This window comes from Suricata suricatta, chromosome 1 (genome assembly GCF_006229205.1).
Source record: "Suricata suricatta isolate VVHF042 chromosome 1, meerkat_22Aug2017_6uvM2_HiC, whole genome shotgun sequence".
Classification (NCBI taxonomy): Eukaryota; Metazoa; Chordata; class Mammalia; order Carnivora; family Herpestidae; genus Suricata; species Suricata suricatta.
This window is the reverse complement of record NC_043700.1, coordinates 98,566,317-98,590,160: the sequence shown is the minus strand read 5'-3', so window position 1 is coordinate 98,590,160 and position 23,844 is coordinate 98,566,317. Positions and strand designations below refer to the sequence as shown.

At 38.9% G+C, this 23,844-nt stretch overlaps 1 protein-coding gene across 1 annotated transcript in view; it reads right to left on the bottom strand.

The window, feature by feature from the left end:
• The window catches only part of PDE5A (phosphodiesterase 5A), a 145,019-nt gene that overhangs the window by 79,716 nt on the left and 41,459 nt on the right, over nucleotides 1-23,844 (bottom strand). The window contains exons 4-7 of the mRNA XM_029941509.1: nucleotides 7,291-7,362; nucleotides 5,563-5,652; nucleotides 3,113-3,250; nucleotides 1,045-1,112 (exon numbers count right to left, since the gene is read on the bottom strand). Coding sequence (XP_029797369.1) covers nucleotides 1,045-1,112; nucleotides 3,113-3,250; nucleotides 5,563-5,652; nucleotides 7,291-7,362 — 368 coding nt within the window. The remainder of the gene's footprint in view (nucleotides 1-1,044; nucleotides 1,113-3,112; nucleotides 3,251-5,562; nucleotides 5,653-7,290; nucleotides 7,363-23,844) is intronic.

The following is a 23,844-nucleotide window of genomic DNA, read 5'->3' as shown; positions in this document are numbered from 1 at the left end:
TTATTTAAGAGGATGAAATAATTTGAAACAAACGAACAAAGAAAATTGTAATAAACAGCCCTATACCCAAGAATTCCTGACACTTTATCCTGCAGACTTCTATTCCTCAGAATAGCCTATCACTTAAGCAAACACCAGTTTTTTACTAAGGGCAGAAAAGGGAACCTGAGAAAGAACATTTGGTAATTTATTCTAAGTCCATTTCAAAATTCTTCAAAAAGCACAAATAAAATTGGGGCAATGATATCTGTCACCCCAATCCTGTACATATTTTCTATTATCCAGGTGATAAGTAACCGCAACAAAAAATTAATACAAAGTTTTAAATTATAAAAAACATGACAAACACATGCACTGCAATAGAGATCTGGTTTGAGTGTAGCCTTTGGGTACATAGTGGTGTGACAGGGACCACAAGCTTCCTTCTGTTAGTTAAATCCCTGTGACTGATTCCAAATCCCAGCACACTTGAAGAGACGTTTGTTCAGAAGCCTATCAAAATTCCAGTGAGCATCCAATATGCAATGAAAAGTATAACTGTAATTTGGACTTGTGGGCCTTAAATGATCCAGTCCACAAAAATATTGCACCCAGGCCCATACTAATTTTGACACCATTCACTATATTGGGAATTCTCCATTAGGTGAACTGTAGAGAGAAAGAAAAAAAAATCCCTGGAACTTTGTCATCAAATAGTAAAGTATTTGCACACTTTACTATGTGAGAGAATCCTAAGCAGGCTCCATGCTCAGTGTAGAGCCTGATGCGGGGCTGGATCCCACAATCCTGAAATCATGACCTGAGCCAAATCGAAAGTCGGCTGCTCAACCGACTAAGCACCCCTTCATACTGTATTTTTACAATAAAGTAAGCAAAAGAAAAGAAAATGTTACTAAGAAAACCATAAGGAAGAGAAAATACATTTACAGTAGTGTATTTATTGATTGAAAAAAAATCCAGGTATAAGTGGACCCACACAGTTCCAGTCCTGTTGTTGAAGTGCCTGCTGGACTTCTGATACAGACCGAGAAGAAGTTACTTTACCTTGTTAAGGTATCTGATGATTTTTCTAATTCCTCACACTCCATGTGAAACACACTAGAAAAAGAATCCTGAAAATAGAGAAAAACACAGACTGAGAAATAAGTTTGACAGTGGAATGAAATCTATCTAGATACACACATGTAAGTCTGTGCAATTGAGGGAAGATGACAATACTTGTGGTATTTTTCAACTTAGACTAAACTGACACAAATTCTCACTGCCTGGCAGCCGCAAGTTGGCTCCCAGGTTCTTAACAGTTTCTGATATTCACTTGCAAAAACGTTCATTGGTGTACTACTTGTTTTTTGTTTTTCTACCAGGTGTTAATGAATATGTTAGCTTCAAATTTTCTCCATATTTATTCATACTCCACGTTTTAACTTCTATGCATATATTGATTGCTGTTGTATATCTTCTTAAAAGACATATTTTATGAGATCATTAAAATAATTGTGAAGATTAGCAACACAGAGAAGTACTTTAGAAGTTACATTAAAAAACAGATTACATATTCATACCCATGCTAAAGAATGGGAGGGAAATACAGAAATAAAATAATGATATTAGTTTAATTTGGGGAGAGAACGGAGTACTGTTTTTTTTTCTTGCTTACACTTGGATTTTTGCTCATGTTGTTGAAATATTTTTAAACAAAAAATTATATAAATGAACATCAAGCCACTTGATTCTGAAACCTAACAAATTAAGTTGTTAAAAAATGAACCACATATATTAACGTTCATATTGCTAAGCTATACTTCAAAGCACCAGTGATCCAAGTCAGTTACTGCCATGGCAGATGTGAACTGGTAGATGCATGAGCTGAATGTTAATTAAAGTGATATTTAAGCTGTCTAAAAAAGGAGTGTTTTACGTATAACTTTCAAAAATTAAATGCTAAAGAACAGGTCACAGAGCAAAAATTGGAAATTGACTTACTGCATTAATGAGTTCTGACCTGAACTTTAAAAGGATAGCTGCTTGTAATCATCTCCATAGTAAGGACTTTATAACTGAATGAAAAGATGAAATAGTATCTAAGAGAAGACTGACTACCTTATAGCACAATAAATTCTCATTTGATATCCAGTTCATGAGACTTAGACACCCATACACCACAAAATGATTCAGATAACATTGTCATATAGTACAGTCTTACTATCTAAACAATTTTTAAAGTTTTAATATAAGTTTCACATCTTTTATTATTCTACTTCCCCAAACTCCATCAATTCAGATATCATATGGATTACAGCAGACTACACAAGTGGTGATCCCCACTCTCTTTCCTAACCCATCAATGAAGAGCCTATTCTCAGGGTCTAAAGGAAAAAGAAAACAGATGACGACATCAAAAAGGTATATCCCAGAAGCAGTGGTTTCCTAGGTGAAAAAGGGAAAGAAACTGCACAGAGGAAAACTGCTTTAGGCTAGAAGCTCTCATTCTAACCACGACTCAACTGGTCTGTCTAGAAGTCACCAGCACTCAGTGAGAATACCCCATCTTCCACACACATCTGTTTCTTTACATTACACATCAATGGACTGAAATCCACCAATTAGAACAGTGTAGTGGTTTTCCCTTGTTGGTAAAGGATGTAGGACTAATTTAATAACATTGCCAGTATTGGGCCATGACTTTTGATTTGTACATGATTTCGGAGAAAAAGAAAATTTTATTCCCAACCCATTCAGAAGGGGGGTGTACTTGTTCATAGCAACCAGGGCACCACTATTCCTGACCACAAAAGGTTGGCATACCATAATGACAATGTATTTCTCTATCAAAGGAGTGTAGCCATTGACAAAAGCAGCACATAGATATTCCCATGGCAACCACTTAGTGGAGGCACACAAAGGTGAAAAGGTGCATGGAAGGCATTCTCTAACCTCACCTCTTTGCCCCTTCAATCAGAATAGCTCCTACTCTGATTGGCTTTCCATAAACAGCCATAAACAGTTGGGTTTTAGTGAGAGATTTCAGGCTAACATGAGGTTTAGAAGCAGTGCTTTAAGGAACATAAGTTTCTGTCTTTCTAAAAATAAAGAAGTCATACTCTGTACTCACGGAGCAATCTTCATCCACTATGAAAATGGTGCATTTCTGCACCTGCATGAAAGAGATAATAGTGGCAGCTATTTTCTTTAGAATTACTTCTAATGATTGTTGTTCTTCAAAAATTAAGCTAGCAAGGTCAAGCAGCACCTAGACAAGAAAATTTAGAGCCTATTATTTAGTAATTGTTTGTAACTGTTAAAGCAATACAATGATTTATACAATTTATAAGTTGTTTATTTATAATATAAGTTACAACCAAGTTTGCATTCAAGTATTAAATGCATAAGTCTCTATTTTCTACCAGAACTTCCATACTGACAGTACAGTTAGTATAGTGAGTACAATCACAGACTCTGAAACCAGAGTCATCAGTTTTTAATCCTGCTTTGTGAGCTTTGTGATGTAGGGCCAGCTCCTTAAAAATGGGGATAACAGAAATAATAATACCATATCATAGGATTATTGTGAGCACTAAGTGAACATTTATAAAGCATTATGAATACTATCTGATCCATAAAACACACTGATATTGCTGCTGTTCCAAACTTCTGAGATCAACATTTATCAGCATTTTCACATAGCACAGTAAATACTGTCCGAAACAGACAAAGTTTGAAGAGCTTCTTTTGTGTTTTTTCCTGATAATTTCACTTTCCTTTGAATTATACAGAATGTCTTCTAAACTCACAGAATATTTGTATGAAGAGGAGGAGGAAAGGGTATCACAGAAAATTTATTTGAGGAGATGCTACGTTTGCTGAGTCCTGAGAGATAAGTAGGAATCATTCAGGTGAAGTGGGGAAGAGAAATATTTCAGTCAAAAGCAAATAAATTAAGAGAGAGTAGCATACACTACAAGTCTGTATCAAGTTTTAATAGAGGGTATAGAGTGTGAGGTGGAGAGCTGGGGAGATGAGATTGTAGAGTCAAGTGGAGAAAGAACCTCAAAATCCCTGTATGTCTTGGGAAGCAGTTTGGACTATGATGGACTGCAGGAAGAAAGTAACAGACTTGCAGCTGTGTTTGTAAAAATGGGGATTAGATTAACAGGTGGCAAGAATGGGACAGGGAGGAAGATATGGCAGGCAAAAGCAATGGGAGATCCAATACCTTATGAATACAAGACCTAAAAAAGAGAAAACATAGGGTGAGAGAGAGGAATTATTAAAGAAATAATGATAAGAATTACATAGAATGTAAGGGCTTAAGCCTCCAGGTGGAAAGGGATGACCAGGTAACAGTATGATGAATGAAAAAGATTCATATTATAAAATTAAGTTATAACGAGCAGAGATAGAGAACTGATCTGACAGGCTTAGCCAAATCAAAAACAAAACAAAACACCTACACATAGCCAAGGATCAGAACAACAGGGACGCTAATTAGAATACAAAGTACCACCCCTAAATTCTGAGAATGAGTTTTCAGTTTAGAATTTTATACCCAGCCAAACTGGTAGGATGATATAATAGGCATTTTTGAATATGCAAGGACTCAGAAAACTTACCTGATCAATACTCTTTCTCAAGAAATTAATTGAGAATGTGCTGCAATAAAACTAGGGCATAAACTGAGAAAGAAGGAGTTATGGGATCCAGTGGACAAGGAGTGGAGTCCTTCTGAGAAAGCAGTGAAGGGAAATTCTATGATGATACCTCTGCAGCAGGCAGGGGAGATAACAGTTCAGCTTGGAAGAGAAATGGTGGAAAACCTCAACTTGGAGATCCCAAGGAAAAAAACTCAACAGAATTCCTAAATAATGAGGAGTCTGGGGGGAAAACTAACAACATGAGTGTTGCTCTACACTCAAGGGAAGAAGTTCAAGGGGAAAAAAAAGAAATGGAATTCAGAAACATCAGAAAAAACTAAAAGTTGTATAACAAATATAATATGAACAACATTTACATAGTCATGGTGCTTATAAACACTTTATTTTAAATCACAACTTTAGAATTAAACTAGACAAAGCTTACTAAAAAATTAACCATGGTTGTAGAACAACATATATGTTATCAATGTGGGCAACAGAAAATGAGAAAAGCAGAGGCAAGTCATGGCAGTTGGGAAGGAAAGATGACGGATGCCAAGATTCTCATTTTACAAAGCAAAGAATCAACAGATGATGTCTCTAGTTGACAGGACAAGAACTAAAAGCCTTATCTAACATTATAAATACAACCCATCCAGTAACTTAAAACAGATATAATGATACTTGTGGAACAGGATAATGACAAGTAAAGAGTGATGTAAATCAAATAAATCCACATGTTAAGTTAATGAATATTTTCTAACACTGATAAAGCAACAGAGCATGAGTTATAGGAAATGGAAATAATTATTAAAAGATACAGCTAAAATATTAAGTGGATATTTAATCATACACATATATTTCCTGGATAAAAATTTAACAAATTTTTAAAAAAGAATTCCTATACTCTCTCTTTAGTAATCAGACTTGCCTGATTTCTTTTGTTCTCCAGCAGTGAAGTCTCGTAGAGTTGAGCATTATGAAGAACAATACCACAAAATGCCAAGTAAGCAGCAAAGTCCTAGAAAACAGGTAAGACAACAGCCAAATTAAGAACTGTCTACACAACGGTCTTGTTATATTGTATGAAACATAGCAAGCACCTCAAAGTATTTATAGTTGAAATAAATATTAGAAAGCCCAAAGGGTACATGTTAATTCTGCATAAAATTAGGAACTGACGCAGAGCAAGTGTTAGCTCACTGACACAGTATGTAGATGTCAAGTATTAACACTGCCTCCTAAAGTCATAGACTAGTTACAAATATCCAAGGAGAAGAGGGGAGGGAGTAGGACACAGATCTCTTTATGCCTATTGAAATTGAAATTCACCCTATGCAAAATTTGGTGTCATCTCTGAATGATATTAAGAGCTGGATCTGTGCTGAGACTATATAAATAGTCTGTAACTTATTACTGGGGCAAACGAAAGCTGATATGCTTATTGAGAGAATACTGGCAATAACAGTCCTATATAACATTGTATAAAATATTAGCTTCAGTATGCTTTTTCACATGGATTATCATCCTCATGTTTTTTTATATGATATTTTATAGTGATATGCTCATAATTATATTAATTGACTAAAATAAGTCTTTCCATGGCATGCTTTATTTACAATCATATTTATTTTGCTGAGAGATGATACAGCCTAAGAATGCAGTTCTTTCAAGAGGGGTTTACCTTAATGGGCAAATGAGGAAAAGTAAATATAAATATAAAGCCATGTTCCCCACCAAATATTCTCAGATGTCTTTAACAGAATAGGAGACTGGATGTCTATTACACTGGTTTAAAAAGGTACTTGCTCTGTCCTGAAGCAATTAAAACATGGGGACCAACACAAGTGCCAGTATGGCCTACACCATGGAGACAAAAATAACTGTCTTGTTTGAATGTCTTCCAAATGCTCCTACTAATTTTCAGGGGAGGGACATAAATAGCGACAGGCTTGAATAAGAAGAATTCAGTAGGCTCCACGATATACATATAATTACATAATCAAGGAGAGAAATAAAACCTACAGACAGAATGAAGTTATAAACGGGTTTAGTTAGGGGCTTCTGTCCTTAACGGGAAGCATGTCGATGTGGTGCACGGAATATATTCCTTCAGAGTTGTATGGGAAGAGTAATAAAATAATGCTGACTGCCGCTCTTTTTGAAGCTAAATTCACATCATCCAGTCTGAATTCACACCTTGGCGCCTCACGGTCTGTGTGCAGAACTTATAAAACATTCTGAAATTTGCTTCACCAGGAGGCAATTCCGATTTTTAGCTGACCTGGAGTTCTGAACTTGGAGCTTCAGGGGTTTTTACTCAGCATTGGATTTTTTTATAGCAGTGATGAAAGGTAAATGAGAGATTAAAATACCTTGTCACCCTCTGTATGGCCCCAACACGCACACAGCCCTTGAGGTGGGGGCGGTTAATGACACAGTGAGGACGTAGTTGGGGGTTTCAGAGGACTGACTACCCCTAGGACCCAAAGTTAGCATTGTCTTTAACTGCAATAAAGAGACACTTTTGAACATTTCAGATCATTTTAAACTGTGATTCTTTTGTGATCAACAATTTCAGCAACAGCTAAGTCTATATACACTAAAAAGACAAAACATCCTCCTAAATTGACATCGCAGCAGACATAAGTTTTGGTACCTTTTCATCCTTTTCAGTGAATGTCCCACCATTTCCCGATCTCTTGTTGATGGCCTGGGCTACACCAACAACCTGGTACAAGACAAAAATGTGGTAACTTCATTGATTGAAATTACTGGTATAAATTCACCAAAATGTGTTTATGGAGGAATCTCTACAGGTGCTTTAAAATAGCAGTAAGCTATGAAGCTAAAAGAAAACTCCTCAGCTTTGAACTAGTTCTGTATCATTTGCTACATCTTCTTTTTTTTTTATTTATATTTTTTAAATGTTTATTTATTTATTTTGAGAGAGAGAGAATGCAAGCAGGGGAGTGGGGCAGAGAAAGGGGGAGAAAGAAAACCAAGTAGGCCCAATGCTCAGCGTGGAGCCTGATATGGGGTTCAATCCCATGACAAGGAGATCATGACCTGAGCCGAAGTCAAGCATCAGAGGCTTAACTGACTGAGCCACCCAGGTGCCCCTGTCTTTTCTAATAAGAATTCGAATGTTGTCAGCTTTTTGGATCCTACTATATTTGATTATGTGACTTCACTCTGCATTGCAAAAATTTTATTCGTAGTCACATTTTAAGTGAATATTTTTCAACCTTTTGGATTAAAACTTAACTGTAAATTTCTGTTACGTTCATATTAAATGTGTGATGAACATTTTATATTAGCTTTAAATATAATACTTCAAATGGTTTAGTTAAACATGGTCTTTTACTAAAAATGATACAGGACTCAGTGGCCCATTAGGGTGACAAATAATTCCTAATGCAGGGGTGTAGTCTAACTTCCTTTGAAACTTCTGACCTTAAAAATTATTTTACCGTCAATAGGCTTGTTTTTGGGAAAAGAGGTTTTCTTGAAAAACCAAAACAAAAATTAAAAGGCTAAGTCTTACTTCCAATGGATTAGAAGTAAACTGTATTTTATGAAGACTGAGCTCGGGGCGCCTGGGTGACTCAGTCGGTTAAGCCTCCGACTTCGGCTCAGGTCAGATCTCACGTTCCTGGGTTCGAGCCCCGCGTCAGGCTCTGCTAACAGCTAGCTTAGAGCCTGGAGCCTGCTTCCGGTTCTGTGTCTCCTCTCTCTCCCCCTCCCCCTCTTATGCTCTCTCTCTGTATCAAAAATAAATAAAAACATTAAAAAAATTTTTTAAAAAAGAAGACTGAGCTCAAATCTGGGAATATGTCTTAAGTTTCCACAAAAGGTGTAGGAACACTGTAAGAACCTTCTCTTCCTTCTGCTTGAAAGTGTGTTTTACTTACCTGTTTAGTTCCAACTTCAGTCTGAGTCATTGCCTTAGTCTTTTAAGGACCTTCAAAACTTACCTTTTGTTTTTTTTCCTCTTTCCTCTTATAAATTCTACTCTCTCCTTCCTTGTGTGATTTAATATCAGCGGAACAAGCTGTTATCCCCTAAATGGTTACACTTTAGGAATATAAAGCCCTTGGTTTTGTGTGCATGGCTCATTGTATTTTCCTCAGTGCCTGCTGGTCCCTTAGCTCTAAAAAAAGGACATAAAACTCCCAGCTAAGATAGCGGAACAAGGAAGGAGAAATGCATTCTGATCTGACGTACTTTTCTAGTCTTCTCAACATCCTTCCTCCATGATCCATGACAGAGTAAAGGGATGTTAAAAAATAATAAATAAATAAATAAATAAATAAATAAACAAATAAATAAATAAATCAGAATTCTCCAATTATCCTGTACCTTTTTATTGTCCTTAGTTCAACTCTCCCTTATTTTTGTAGACACTTTCGCTCTTGAAAATGGCTAACAGATGTTCAGATGCTCCCATCTCAATGACTGAATGCATACACAAACTTCTGTTTTTGTTCAAAAATGTCTGGATTGTGGATTAGCATGTTCACCCGAGTATAACTGACAGGAGCCACTTTCAGGTCAGTGGGGTCTAATATACAATGCGATCAGTACAACTTGGTTATTTCAAGTGTTCATTCATTCACCCAACAAATTCTGAGATACCTACTCTGTACCGAGGAGTGACAACAACTGGGAGAAGACTACTCCCCAGAAGCTCAGGGTCAAGAATGGGTGATGCACAAACATACACTTAAAGCACAGAGCACAGTGTCACCAGTTCGATGATACTGATGCCCACAGACTGCTCTGAGCACAGAAGGGGGCACATGATAGGGGTAGAGGCAGCTTCTCAGGCATGATAACATCAGAGTTTTCATTTGTCTTTAAGAAACAGTTTTATAAAAGAAAGACTTAAATTTTAAATCTTCATTTTAAGGGAAGTTCACAAACAGATAAAAAGAGTTGTAGACAAACCTTCTCAGATGACTACACAGTAGAAACAAGTGGTAGTGAAGGGCTACATGCATGTGGAGCTGTGTGAGCAACGTACTCAAGCAAGAAAGTAAAGAGAAAGTTGCCACTCATTCAAAAAGAGACACAAAAAGCTAGTTGTTTATTAAACGGTCACCAAACTGTCTTAGTCCATCATGATGTCACCATAAATTGAAAGTGAGATAACAGTTAAATTCCCAGTCTTTAAAGAGGAAAATCAGCTGCACAATTTATTTTCTGAAATCAAGACCAGTAAAAATGATAGCGTTGGTCAGTTTAGATCACTAGAGTCCCTTCAGAATGAGAACAAAGCCAGGATGGGCTAATGAGCTCACCATGGTCCAAGGCTGCAGGCTACAGATAACCCTTAGCCTGGTCACTGATCTGCAGACTGACGTGGGGTGGTAGGTAAGAGCTGGGAGGGGAGAAGGGGTAAATATTTTCGGAGTGGGTCAGTGAGCATCAACCTCTACCAGAGAAGCAGGACCAGTGCATGGCCTGTTCCCAGCAGATCTGCAGCAACTTCATTTAAGCAGAAGAGCACTTCGAAGCAGGCTTCTTCGATGCACATGGAGATGATCCCTTCAGCTCTTCCTTTATTAAAATTTATGCCAATTTCAACCTCAGTTTCAATCCACATGTTTCATACTTAGGAATGTTCATACAATAAGCATTTTTATAACCATGGGCTGAAAAAATTTTCTCCCTAGTTAAAAGGACAGTGTCCTTGAAACCATACTATCAGTCATTATTCACAATTTTCAACCAACACAAGAGTGCTCACATGGTTCAATAACGATTTTCCATTCTGGAATTTCTATCAGATTCATTTTTCAAATCTGTCTTTTCCTCCTCCTCTTCCCTCTCCTATAAACTAGTACCTGTTGTCCTTCATCTCTTCGCCTGTGAGTTCATTGTTAGCAGGGGCTGTTTTCCACAGGAATCCCATGTTCCCTGAGTCATGAAGTGTCTGTGCACAATGACTTCCTGTTTGTCTTGGCACTACCCTGGGAGTATGAATTTGAACTCCATGCCTCTTTAGGGCACAGGATCCTGTACTCATAGTTCACCGGTGTCTCATCTTTCACAGCAGCAGAGAGGAGGCAAGCCAGCTTGAGGCTTCTTCTGACTGCTGGTGGAGTCTGCCAGGTCCATTTTCATGAATGAAATCATCACTCATCTAGACTTCCCCTCCCCACCCCTCCATGCCATTCCTGTAGAGTTGATGCATTTCCAGCCTGCGGATGCTACCTCTAGATATTCATGTCACTATCCTGAATCTCAGACCTCCATGAGCCCATCTGTCCAGGACTCCAGACTCATGTTTCTTATCTTGGGTTCCCCTCTGTTTCTGACACCCGAGGGTTTTCCTTTTCTTGAGTTCATCTGTAATCTATAAACTTGTTTCTGGTAAAATTTTATCTTCTACTTGTTTGCAGAATTGTGGAGGGGGATTCTTCTGCATCCGTACAGTCTGGCTAACAGACTTAAAGTCTTGTTTATAGGCTTTAAACCTACTTTGTATCTCCTCACGCTAGATCTTTACTATATTGAATTTCCATGACCCACAATTTTTTTCCCCTAACATTAGAGCAAGTTATTTACTTTCAGGCAATGTCATGGAATGATTTCCAATGATGAATTTTTCAAACTTTCTGGTAACCAATTACTTCTCTCACTAATAATTTTCCAGATTCAGATATAGAGGCTAATTTGTTTAACAGATGACTAATTAACTACAACTGGTATTTAAAAAACAGACATGTTCTTCTAAGAGAGTTATTAGGCCAAGAACATATATCTAATACTTACATGTGCCTCCATCTCCTGATGGATGACATTTTAAAAACAGCAGTGATTAAAAAAAACAACAGGTAAAAATAAGAGAAAAAGTGTCACATTTGCCCAAGATCACATTATTCAGTATAAGACCAAAAAGAGTTTAAGTCTTTAAATTTCAAGAATCCTAATCAAAACTAGCACCTTCTGCCTTCCTTGTGTTGATTTTTTTCTTCAGTCATCTATTGGCCCTTTAAACAAATTAGCTCATTGTCTTCAAGCCAAGTAACTCTAATCGTAGGCTTTTTAAATGCCAGTTTTGAAAGCTCGCTTTTATGGCAAGTGTGTGTCAGACCTTGTATCTAGAGGCACAGCCCCTTGCCAGTATTAGTTTCCACATCAGAAAGCCCAATCACTCTGCCTACCTGCTGGCTACCTGGATCCTCAAATGCCAGTAGTCTATGTTATTTTTTTTTAAGCACAATGAAGCTTCTCTTTTCTATTTTACTGGCACTTTCCATGGCATAAATGGATATTATGGACTCACAGGGTCAAGTGTTCTTTTAGGAATGCAAAGGGCAAGACTTGACTCTCACTGAGTGAACAGAGTGGAATGTGACAGCTGGTCAATTCAGGGGCAACTGATCATTGTCACCGTGAGCAATTTCTTCTTCAATTAGCAGCTGCCCCAGACACTTACTGAGCCATACATCAATCTCAGTACACTTCTGTATTCTCCATTCCAAGGAATACTCAGGATGGGAGCTAAAAATGCAAGGGAGGACAGGAACAGATTCTATAATTCTTAGCTATCCCTCTGTCCCTTCCATGGACTGCCTCTATCATAATGACAAGACCCTAAACTATGTATAGCCTGAGCCAAAACCTTATTTCACCAAGAAAATGAGAATTTAATACATATAGGAGCCAGTGGAGAAGTCTCCCCAGTGCTCTTTTCAAAATCTTGACTCAGTCATTCATTCAACAAAAAATATTTTACTCAACAAATAATCTCTGAGTCCCTCATGTATCCGTCATTGTTCTAGGCAATGAAAACCCAGTAGGGAACAAGACAGATAGAAATCCATGTCCTCATGGAGGTGACATTCTACGTAGAGTGTTAGGCTTGAAAGAGAATCTCACCCCTACACCACCTTCTCCTTCTGTTTTACAAGTAAGAAATTTGAAAGTGACAGAGTTGGTCTGACCAATCTGGGCTTTTTCACCTCTCTTCTGAATCCTAGGCAATCATCAACTTGTGGCCATAGTCCATGTGGTAGGCAAAATAATTTCCCCCAAAGATGTTCTCCTCCTAATCCCCGGAACTTATGACTGTGTTACCTTACATGGCAAATGGGAACTTTGCAGATGCAATTAACTTAAGGTTCTGGAGATGAGAGATTATCCTGACTCATCTGGGTGGGTTCTCCAACTGTAATTACAAGCTTCCTTTTGAGGGAAAACAGAAGGCAGAAGAGTTGGAGTCAGAGATATGAGGATGGTTAGCTGCAGGTTTTGAAGACAGAAGAAGGGACCACAGGCTAAGGGATGGAAGCAGCTTGTAGAAGCTGGAAAAAGCAAGAGAACAGACTCCTCCCCAAGAGACTCCACATAGGAACACAACACTCTGACACCTTGATGTTAGACCAGTGAGAACTCTTTTAGGCTCAGACATCCAAAACTATAAGATAATATGTTTGTGTTGTTTTAAGTCACTAAATTTCTGGTAGTATTTTTTTACAGAGACAATAAGAAATTAATACATTCCATTAGAATCATTCTCCATTCCTTTTTCACTTTTCCTCACTCCATACTGTATCTTGTGTTTCACCATCTAAATCCTCACTTTCTTTGAAAGCCTTGAGATCTCATTGCTAATTGTTTTTCTGCCTTCAGTTGACCTTTGACACTGATGCCAAATTTATCTTCTTGGGACACTGCTCTGCAAATACAAATCGTCTTTTTACTCAAAACATTGTAATGTTCCATCCATCTAAAGGATGAAAACTGATGATAGATTCCGCACCCTCAGCTTGAACCAAAATCACTTAAATGGGTCTTTGAATTAGGACACTATGATGACCTTTGTTCGCATCACTCCTTGAAATATTACCTTCCTCTTTCTCTACTGAGGCAGAGTTTACAGAAAGCTTCCCTTCAAACCTTTCTGAGATTCTGTGTGGCAGTTGGGTATGCCATGCATTTCACAATGAGGTAGTCTCATTTTTAATCTCATTTTCTCTACTCTCTTCCTGGCTTTCCAACTACATTGTTTTCTAAGGACATGATTTATACCTATGCCTTACTGTAGCATCGGTACTTTGCTTTGTCCTGAATGCACTCAATGCTTGATGGAGATTTGCTGTTGATGATAATGGGAAAGTGTCAGAGGGAGCAAATAGTTTTGAGGGTGATGTACTTACTCAACAATTTGCATTTGAATAATAGTTAATTATATTTGCCCATTTCTTTCTCTGCTCTTTGCTTGATATTAAGTGATCTCTCCATATCTGGGAATTTATGTGGCAGTAAGAAGTTTATGCTCTTAATAATCCTTTAGATATGGAGCTGGAACTTAGGGTCTAGAAGGACTTTGGCAGAGTGGGAAAGAAAAGCTTAAGAGTGTTCGTTTTAACATTTAATTTTAAAACTACAGAAAATCACAGAGAGTAAGATAGTAAACATCCATATCTCTGTCACCTACAACAGTGGCAGTGTGGCACTTGTTAAATATGGCTTGCTGGGCCCCACCCCATAGGTTCAGATTCAGCAGATCTGGGTTGCAGCCCGAGAATCTATATTTCTCAGACCTCTCAGGTGATGCCACAAACTGCTAGTCCAAAGATAGAAGACACTTTGAGAATCACTGATAAAGAACTACTAGGTGTTAATATTTAGGATGTTTCCTTTTTTAAATTAAGCTAAGAAAATTAAATTGGACTGTCTCCTCCCAGGCCCATTCTTGTTCCTCCCATCTTTCCTTCCCAGAGTCAACCCCTAGCATTCTATTTCTAAGAAATATATGAATCTATAAGCCAGATATAATACTTTCATCTTTCAAAAAGGTTACCCAAATAAAATAATAAGAAATGCATAATTTTGCAACCTTTTATTGTATTCAATGTCTGGTTCATTCATTTTACATATAATGTTGTATTCCATACCAAATTTTATTCATCTAATCCCGGAATGATGAATGTTTGGGTTGTTTCCAATTTTTTGCTATTAGAATTCTAAAAACCATCTACAGTGAACATCTCTATGTAGGTCTGCTTGTGCACATATCTAAGAGCTTCTTTGGTGAAATCTTCAGAGGGATTACAGAACGTTTACTTTTACCAGCAAAGCTTAAGAGTTTTTGTTAACCTTACATTCTAATCAGCACCTTGTATTATCAGGCTTTTCGATTTTTGGCCATCTGACAGCTAGACAAATATATTTCACTGTTGCTTTACTTTGCATCTTGCTGATTACTAGAGAGAATGAACAGTTTTTTTAATCTTTATTGTCTATATTGGTTCTCCTCTTCCATATTGCCTATGTGTAATTTTCAAGTTTTGACCTTTCTGCTGTTGTTTGGCTTTTGCTAATAAATTTGAGGGTCAAGGTTTGGCTTTTTTTAAAATTACTGGTAGGGTGGACTTTATTTGGTTGTGATCCATGTTATCCATTTATATATATAAACACTACTACACCTACTGTTTCTCTCAAGAGTATGTTTATGGATCCTCCAAGGTTGCAGACAACAAAAATATGAATATAAGAGAAGTGGACACTTCTGGTTTATTCTCATGGCCCAAGAGGCTAGGAAGAGGCAGCCAAGTTGAAAAGAAACTTTGAGAAAATTACCAGATATAAACAACAATGCCCTTAGAATAACTGACATGAGAAATACATGAGTAATGGCCAGTATCTCTAATATAGTTAATAAATCTATTCCCAGCCAAAAAAAAATTCATAATCCTAAATTAAATGCCATTTAAACAAGGGAGAAGGAAGTGACTGCTATATGACAGGCACTTCGTATCCATTAATTCATTTAACTTTTGTCACAAATTTTTCAGGTAGATATTATTATTCCCACTTTATCACAGAGGTAGCTGATGTTCAGATAAGTTAAACAGGAGTCTGAGAATGTGTAGACCAGATGGTCTGCAGGTATGATCTCAAACCTAGTTCTTTCTACTACTTCCTGCAAAGGGAAAGTGAAACCTGCACTAATATAAAATACAGGTTCTTAAGTACTATTCTTTAAAGGAATTGTAAAGACCAAGGATTTCCCAAAATCCTTGGCTGTCTATAAATTCCATACATATGCTTATCTTGTTAATGTGTATTTTTTTAATTTTTATTTTCACTTTTTAAAAATATAATTTATTGTCAAATTGGCTAATAATGTGTCTTTTCATCAAAAGGGATGGAACAATTTCAAAGTTATAACTTTAAAAAACAGATCCAAAATCGTAGACAAATCAAAAGTTGTTGTGACTTTCATTATAAATCTTATGACATGTCTTTATATCCAAGAATCTCTTATGCAACATAAAAAGGTTCTATATTTCAGGGATATATAATACACTCTAAAAAATAAGCAGATTCTTCAAGAAAAAACAGAATTAATCTATGATAATAGAAATCAGAACAGTGTTGCCCAGAAGTTGTGAGATATCTTAATTGGGGTGTTAGTTTCACAGATGTATGCACACTTGTCAAAACTCATCAAATTGTACATTAAGATCTTAAAGTAATTTTTTTTAATTGTAGAGAGAAAGCAGAAGCTGGGGACAGGCGGGGGGGGGAGAGAGAGAGAGAGAGAGAGAGAGAGAGAGAGAGAGAGAGAGAGAGAGAGAGAATCTTAAGCAGGCTTCACACTCAGCATGGAGCCCACGCAAGGCTCAATCCCATGACCCTGGGATGACCTGAGCCCAAATCATGAGTTGGATGCTCAACAGACGGAGCCACCCAGGCACCACTTAAAAGTAAATTTATAATTGCTGATGGTAAATGAAAGGATGGTTCTTGAACCAAGTTCCCAGCTGTCTTGGTAATGGTAAAGAGGTTCTGACCACTTGCTCTGTGCTACTAGGCAGGATGGATGCTCCCCAGGGAGGGCCAGGACAAAGCTGCCTCTGGGGGTCAGTAGCTGTCCTGCCCTGGGAACATCCAGTGGGAGTGGTGCCAACCCGAGACTGGGTTCCTTCCAGACAAGGGGATGCTGGGCATAATTCTTGATCCTAGTGTTTATTCCCTTCCCTTTGCACACAAAAAATTCCTCTCCCCTGCCAGATACTAAACTCTCTGCCTCACTAGCTTTTAAGCAATGAGGTAAAAGTCTTAAATATAGAACCACAGGAACCTTTTGCCTTCTTATTAGACCCTTCTGTCCCTTGGGCCACAGAGATGTAGTCCTGAGACAGAGCAGCACGCTACTATGCAAAGTCTCCTTACATGCCCTTTAAAAACTGCCAGAGACACAAAGGTTACGTAGCCGAGGAGAGCCTGCCATCTTTCCCATGGCAGGGTATGTTCAGTGTTTACCATGATTTAACTTTCCATCCCCCCGTCTGTCTGGCCTGGCCACCCTCCATAAAGGGAGGAAATGGACATTTTTCTGAGCCTTCACTAGCTCGGTGGTGGGCACTGTCAAGTTGCTTGTCTCACTAGGACCTTTAAAACCATCCTATGTGTTTGCACTTCATGTTGAAACTTTACAAATGAGTCACCTTAGGCACAGAGAGGGGAAGAATGCTGCTCAAGGAATCACTGATCATAAGCCAGCACTCAAGACTAAATCATTTTTGCTACAAATTCAGAGCTCTCTCTTTCAAACTCTGTCTCTGTTGAATTGGTACTAAGTCCAAAATAACAAAAAGTATTATATACTCGATATATATTATATAACTGTACTTTGTGTCAGAATAAATCTACCACTGTTTGTGCCCACCCTTACCCGTGACATTGCCAAAAATGCCTTCAGAGCCTGGGATCTATTTAATAACTAAGATGTATCTTCTGGGTGGTGTTTTGCATTCTGCCAGGTGCTGGCCTACAAAGCACAGGCTTACCCCTGGATGGTCTTGCTGGATTTGGACTCTGTTAAACCAGGATCAAGTCTGTTCCAGCACTGCCTGCACTTGGAAGAGTGCATGAAGATGCTGTGCTAATAAAGCTTCCCGATAATTTATACAGCATGCCCATAGTGTGCACTAAATACAAACAGAAAAGAAGTAACACAGAAAAATGGTAAAAAGCAAGTCTCATGCATCAGAACACAAAATGGGCTGAATCTCATTTACAAAGTAGAGCTGGCATCAAAGGTCATGAGCAGCCATCTCCTTTGTGAGAGATGAACTGAGTGTTCACACCCCTGCTCTCACCTGTACTGGTCCAGCTCACCATCCCATGACCACGAGAAGCTAGTACCTGTATCATTTAGCTTAAGAGACCCAGGGCAAAAAAAAAAGTGTATGTGCATATGTATGATCTTTTCGTTTTTTTACACTCAACAGATCCTCACATAGAGAATACAGTCTGTTATGTCATCATAGCCAAAACATAATTTATCTCTAGGTGTTTTTTTCCTTCACATGGATGATCAGAAGGTAATCATACATGGAAGCTCAGATATAGACCTCTGTCTCACTAGCAAAACTCCTCATTGTAGGTGCTGCCAGAAAAAAAAAGACATGCCTTCCCCCACACAGCTGTGCCAGATAATATACAAAGAAGTTAACAGTATTTGGAATCATTGTTTGCAACTCTGTATTTTATTATTATTCCAGTCCATAATTTGCATTTTCAAAAACTAAAATGGGAAAAGAGTTGGGTGGTAGCTTTTGAGGTACAACCATTAATAAAGATGAAAGAAGGTAATTACTTCATGATGAGAAAAACGCAGCCTTAGAATAAAGACGACATGGCTCTAAACCCCAGCTCTGCCACTGAGAAGATATGCAATATTGGGAAATTTCCTGTTCTTGACAAGTCCACCGTTCCTCATCTGAAATGGGGATGGTAATATCAACAAAAAGTATTATTACTGATCTCTGAGAGTCAGCACGAAGCTCCCAGCCATAACGCTACTTAACACATGGCCTTGATTAAATTCCTACTTGCAATCCCTTAACTTGCCAAATTGTTTTGGGTACCATGGTTCAAGATGGCAGAGAAAAACATCTGCAAAAGAAGTTCTTAGGCTAACCAGATTACTGCATACCACAAATGCAGTTTAAACATACCTCCTCTGTGAAGCTTGCTTTGGTGGAGCATACAGTCTGGTGAGGAGAAACAGAAATACACCAGTAAGTTAACATGTAGTGTGTCAGATGGTGATTAAGTGCTTATGTATTATGGAGAAAACAGAACAGGGATGGAAGTAATGGTTGAAATTCAATAAGGCTATGCAAGGAAAGTCCCACTGAGATGTCATTGAGTAAAAGCCCAAAAGAGATGAGAGAGTGAACCATGTGGACAACTAGGGGGGCACATCCAGAGAGAGGGAACAGTGTGTGCAAAGGCTCTGGGGCTGGAGCTTACGAATTATTGACAAACAGCAAGACGGCCAGTGTGCTGGAGAGGACGGGAGGGTGAATAACAGGAGATGAGATAGGAGGGGCACCAGGAGCCAGGGCATATGGAACTTTTCTTCTGGGATGAGGTGGTATACGACAGTTTTGATCAGGAGAGTAATGAGATCTAACAAGTTTTATAAGGTTTGTGTTCAGAATAGAGTGGAGGGACTTAAAGGCTCTAGGCAGGGACACTACAGCAAGGCTACAGTAACTCAGGTACTATGTATCAGTGGCTTGAACCAGGGTGATGGAGGCGCAGGTGGAGAACAGGGATGGGAGGGAGAGCCGGCAGTGTTTACTGGTGAATTAGATGTCTACTGTGCGAGAACGAAAGAAGGCAGAGGTAGCCTCAAGGAATTTAGCGAGAATGAGAGAAGCGGTTAAGTGTGGTGGAGATGAGCACGGGGCAGGTTTGGTGGGAAGGAAAATTGGGAGTTCGGTGTTCCATATGTTAAGTTCAAGGTGCCTATTAGACATACAGGCAGAGAAGTAAGCAGTTGGACATCAGAGTTTATTTCTTTTTAAGTTTAATTATTTATTTTGAGAGAGAGCAAGTGGGGAAGGTGCAGAGAGAGAGGGAGACAGAGAATCCCAAGCAGGCTCTGCACTGCCAGCACAGAGCCTGATGTGGGGCTTGAACCCACGAAGCCATGAGATAATGACCTGAGCCAAATGAAACCAAGCGTCAGACGCTTAACCGACCCAGCCACCCAGGCAGGCACCCTGAACATAAGAATCTAAATTGCAGAAACAGTACAGTTGCAGTATCTGTTTTGTTGGCATATAAATGCTATGTGAAGCCAGGAGAGTAGATAAAATCACTGAAAAAGTGCATGTAGTTAGAGCAGAGACCAGGCAGGGTTCAGGGCCAAGCCGCACAGCTGTGGTAAGCGGGCACCAGCCAAGGGGGTGAGAAGGAAGTCAGAGGCAGGAGGAAAACTAGGGATTCTGGGGTCCTGGAAAGTAGATGAAGACATTTTGTCCTGGAGGCATGACTGGTCACCAACAATGTCACATGTTGCAGACAGGCACGGCCAGGGGAGGACTGAGGAACGATTACTGGCTCCCTCTGGAAGTCATGGGACAGTGCCAAGCACGGTTTTCAGAGTGGAAAGGGCAAAGACATGGATGGAGTATGTTCAAGAGAGAATGGAAGGAACCAGAAATGGCAACTGCTTGTGGACAGCTCTTTCCAAGCAAGACTTGCTCTGTTGCTAATCAGAGGAATGAGGTGGTCTCTGAAAGCAGATGTCCAGTGGGTGTTTCACTTTTAAGATGAAGGAAATGACAGCATATTTACATGCTGACGAACCAGTTTGGTAGAGTGGGAAAAACTGATGATCCTGGACATGGGTGGGCCAGGAGGGGGGAAACTGCCAAGATTTGTCAGTGAGCAGGTGACATGGAAAGAGATCTGGTGCACACATGCGAGACTGATCCTCGCTATTTCACAGACCATTTGTCCGTAGAAGTAAAAGGAAAACAAGAGTATGCGGACTCAGATGCAGGGGTGAAAGTGGGGTCGGGAGGCAGCTCTAAGATTTGAGGAGACAGAAGAAACTATTCAACAGTAAAATAACATAATCCCAAAAAAGAGAGCTAATTGTTTTGATCCCCACAAACTAATTCTTTCTGTTACATGTTTTTCTTTAGGGAATATCACAACTTTCCTCTGTTACCTCCTATCTAAAAACCCTAAAATGTACTATAGATTCTTCTACTTATTCCTCTATTTTATCAATTCCTCTATCTCCCAAATAGAAGTGTAATAAAATCCACTTCTTTTTCCTCTGCCTCAGTCGGGGTCCACTTCTAGCCTGGATTACTGCAAAAGCCTCCTTACCAACTTCCCTTATGGATACAATGCTTTCTCCATATATGAACAAATACAGAAATTATTTACTTATCAAGATCTATCGAGTGTCAAATTATATGGCTCTGGGTTATATATTAAACAGAGAAAACTGTTCATTATTATTGCTGTGGCCATACATATATTTAATAATAGCAAATATTTCCTGGCTTAAAAAAAATTCAGCCCCCCTCTGCATGGCATTGAAGGGCTCTACATGATCTTGCCTCTGTCTGCCTGCACAGCCTTGTCTCCGCGCCCAGTTTATACTCAAGCAAACTCTGTGCCAAAGGACTAGACACATTCCTTCTGCATTCATCAACGGATGCAGACAAGCAATGGTGCAGAGAGATAATGAGGATATTCCAGTGAGCACTTCCTGTGGATATTATGAAGCAAAACATTTAAATTGCATGCAAACAGTGACCTCACGTAGACCAGCACTTGTGACATAACATTTCAGAAGCCTCTTAATGCCTCAATCATTTGCCACAACCCAAAGAAGCAGACATCTTCCTTGTGTCTCCTCAGCCTTCCTTTTTTTAATTTTCTGCTTCCTCTTTTCTCTTTCTCTCATGCCAACCAGGAAACAGAATACACACCAACTCTCCACCTTTGTTTAAACCCAGCCTATGTCACTTCTGATAATTCATGTCATCATGTAGTACATGAAAGGAGATAAAATTTTTACTGACAAACAGAATTCTTCTTCTTTCATCTGGCCATTTTTAAGGAAAGGGAATAAAGCCTCAAAGCATATCTAGTACTTCTGGTGGCTTCCATCTCCTCAAATTCTTTGATACTCCTCTCTTCAAGAGGTGGAATGGAATTCTCCTCCACTTGAGTCTGTGCCGGACTTGATGCCCAGGCTTCTAAAGAAGAGAATACCGTGAAGCGAAGGTGCACAACTCTGGAGACTCAGCCAGACAGGGCTCTGGAGCTTCCTTCTCCAACCTGCCCCCCACCCCAACGTGGTGGGGAAACTGAGCAACGTATGGAGAGCCCCACTTGGTGAGGAACTGAGGCCTGCTGTCATCGAGCAAGCCTGTGAGTGAGCTCTCTGGGAAGTGGATCCTCAAGCATGAGTCAAACACCCCTGCCTGTGTCCTGAGTGCAACCCCCTGCAGGGAACCTGGGCCATAACCAGTCAGCCTGCTAAGCCGCTCCAGAATCCCTGAACCATAGAAACTGTGACATAAGCGATGTGTGTTGTTCAAAATCACTCAGCTTAGGGCAATTCGTTATGTTGAAAAAGATCACAAATACAGTACTTATGGCCATCAAATACTGTGTAATGATCAAAGAGCTCTGCAATTCTAAATGCAGGTTACTCTGACTTTGTTTCACTGCTGTGAAGTAATGCAAATAGAAAAATATGATTCAAAAATTTTTATAGAGCATCATCTCTTGCTCTTTGTTTTTTAAATCTTCTTAAATATTAAATTTTTTCCCTTCGGGCACCTGGGTGGCTCAACTGGTTAAGCATACAATTTCTGTTCAGGTCATGATCATGAGGTTTGTGAGTTCGAGCCCCTTGTCAGGCTCTGTGCTGTCAGCTTGGAGCCTGGAGCTTGCTTCGGATTCTGTCTCCTTTTCTCTATGTCCCTCCCATGCTCATACTCTGTCTCTTTCTCTCCTTCTCAAAAATAAATAAGAATTAAAAAGTTTTTTAAATTTTTTCTTAAGCCTGGAATATTGACTTCCACCCTCACAGAAGTGAAATAAGCAGACATCTTTAGATGAGATATAATAAGAGAGAATGCAGAGTCGTTAACAATTTATAGAGCACTTTACCTATGTAATCTTATCTTTCACTAAGTGACTATAGATACCTGCACATATGTCTATTGAAAGTAGCAACATTATTTGCAACCACCTTAATTTGTTAAGAATGCATAAAAATGAAAATTACTTAATAATTAAAAATCCTAATATGTAGTTCTAGGTTAGATATTATACAAAGGAATTGTTATGCTTACCTACAACTTGTTCCAGACCTCTACTATTCATTATCTTCAAGGCCTATGTAAAACTTCTCAAAATTATACTTATAAATGATCTATTACATTAAAACGTAATGCGTTCGATCAAGTGCTGGAATGGTTATCCTGAAAATACCAATGAAGATAAACTTCATATTGAATAAAACAGAGCCTTTAGTCCGAACCAGATTTTCTGAGCGTTAAAAATGAGATTTGGGGAAATACAGCCTATCAGTCTCAAGCTTCCATTCACCCTTCCTTCTTCTCCTGGATCAGCAGCGTGGCCTCAGGGATTGAACCTATGAGCACCGTGTTTTTCATCAGCTGCTGTTAACAAATGTTTTTCCTTAGCAAGGTGGTTACCATCTTGCCTGTAAAATATACTTGTTTATTAGTCAAAGGGCAGTGTGGGAAAGCAATGAGAAAAGATCATCACCATCATGACATCAAGTCCAGAACAAATGGAAACTTTGCGGAGTACTTTTGTTTCTAAAAACAAGGCCACGAGAAAGACTACTGCAGGGGAATAAGCAATGAACAATTGATAGGTTTTTTTTAAAAGGCCGCAAAACCAGCCAATTCTTTAAGACTAAAATAGATACAGATCAACGGACAGTCTGCAATTAAACTCTGCTGCTTTTTGTAGCTGCATTTTCATCTAGCCTGACTTAGAATTGAAGGATTATGCATAAAGCCATAATGTTTATCTGTCCCATGTTTACTTCTCAAATTTAAGACCCAGTCGGCACGAGATGGCATGTACCCTGCCTCCACCCTCTCATGTAAAGCCTGCACATGCTCCTCTCTTGAGGCTGTGATGGAAACAGCAGGAATCTGCTCTAAGAGGCCACAGCTTGCTTCTTTCCTCTGTAATTTCTCTAGCTCTCAAAATTCAGTCTTTCCTTTGAGCTAGTGCGTTAATTACTGAACTCATTTAACATTTCTATTGTTACCATGTGCTGAGAGTTAATGTCTCGTGTACAAGATCCACATCTTTTTTTTTAAATTTTTTTTAAATGTTTTATTTATTTTTGATACAGAGAGAGACAGAGCTTGAGAGG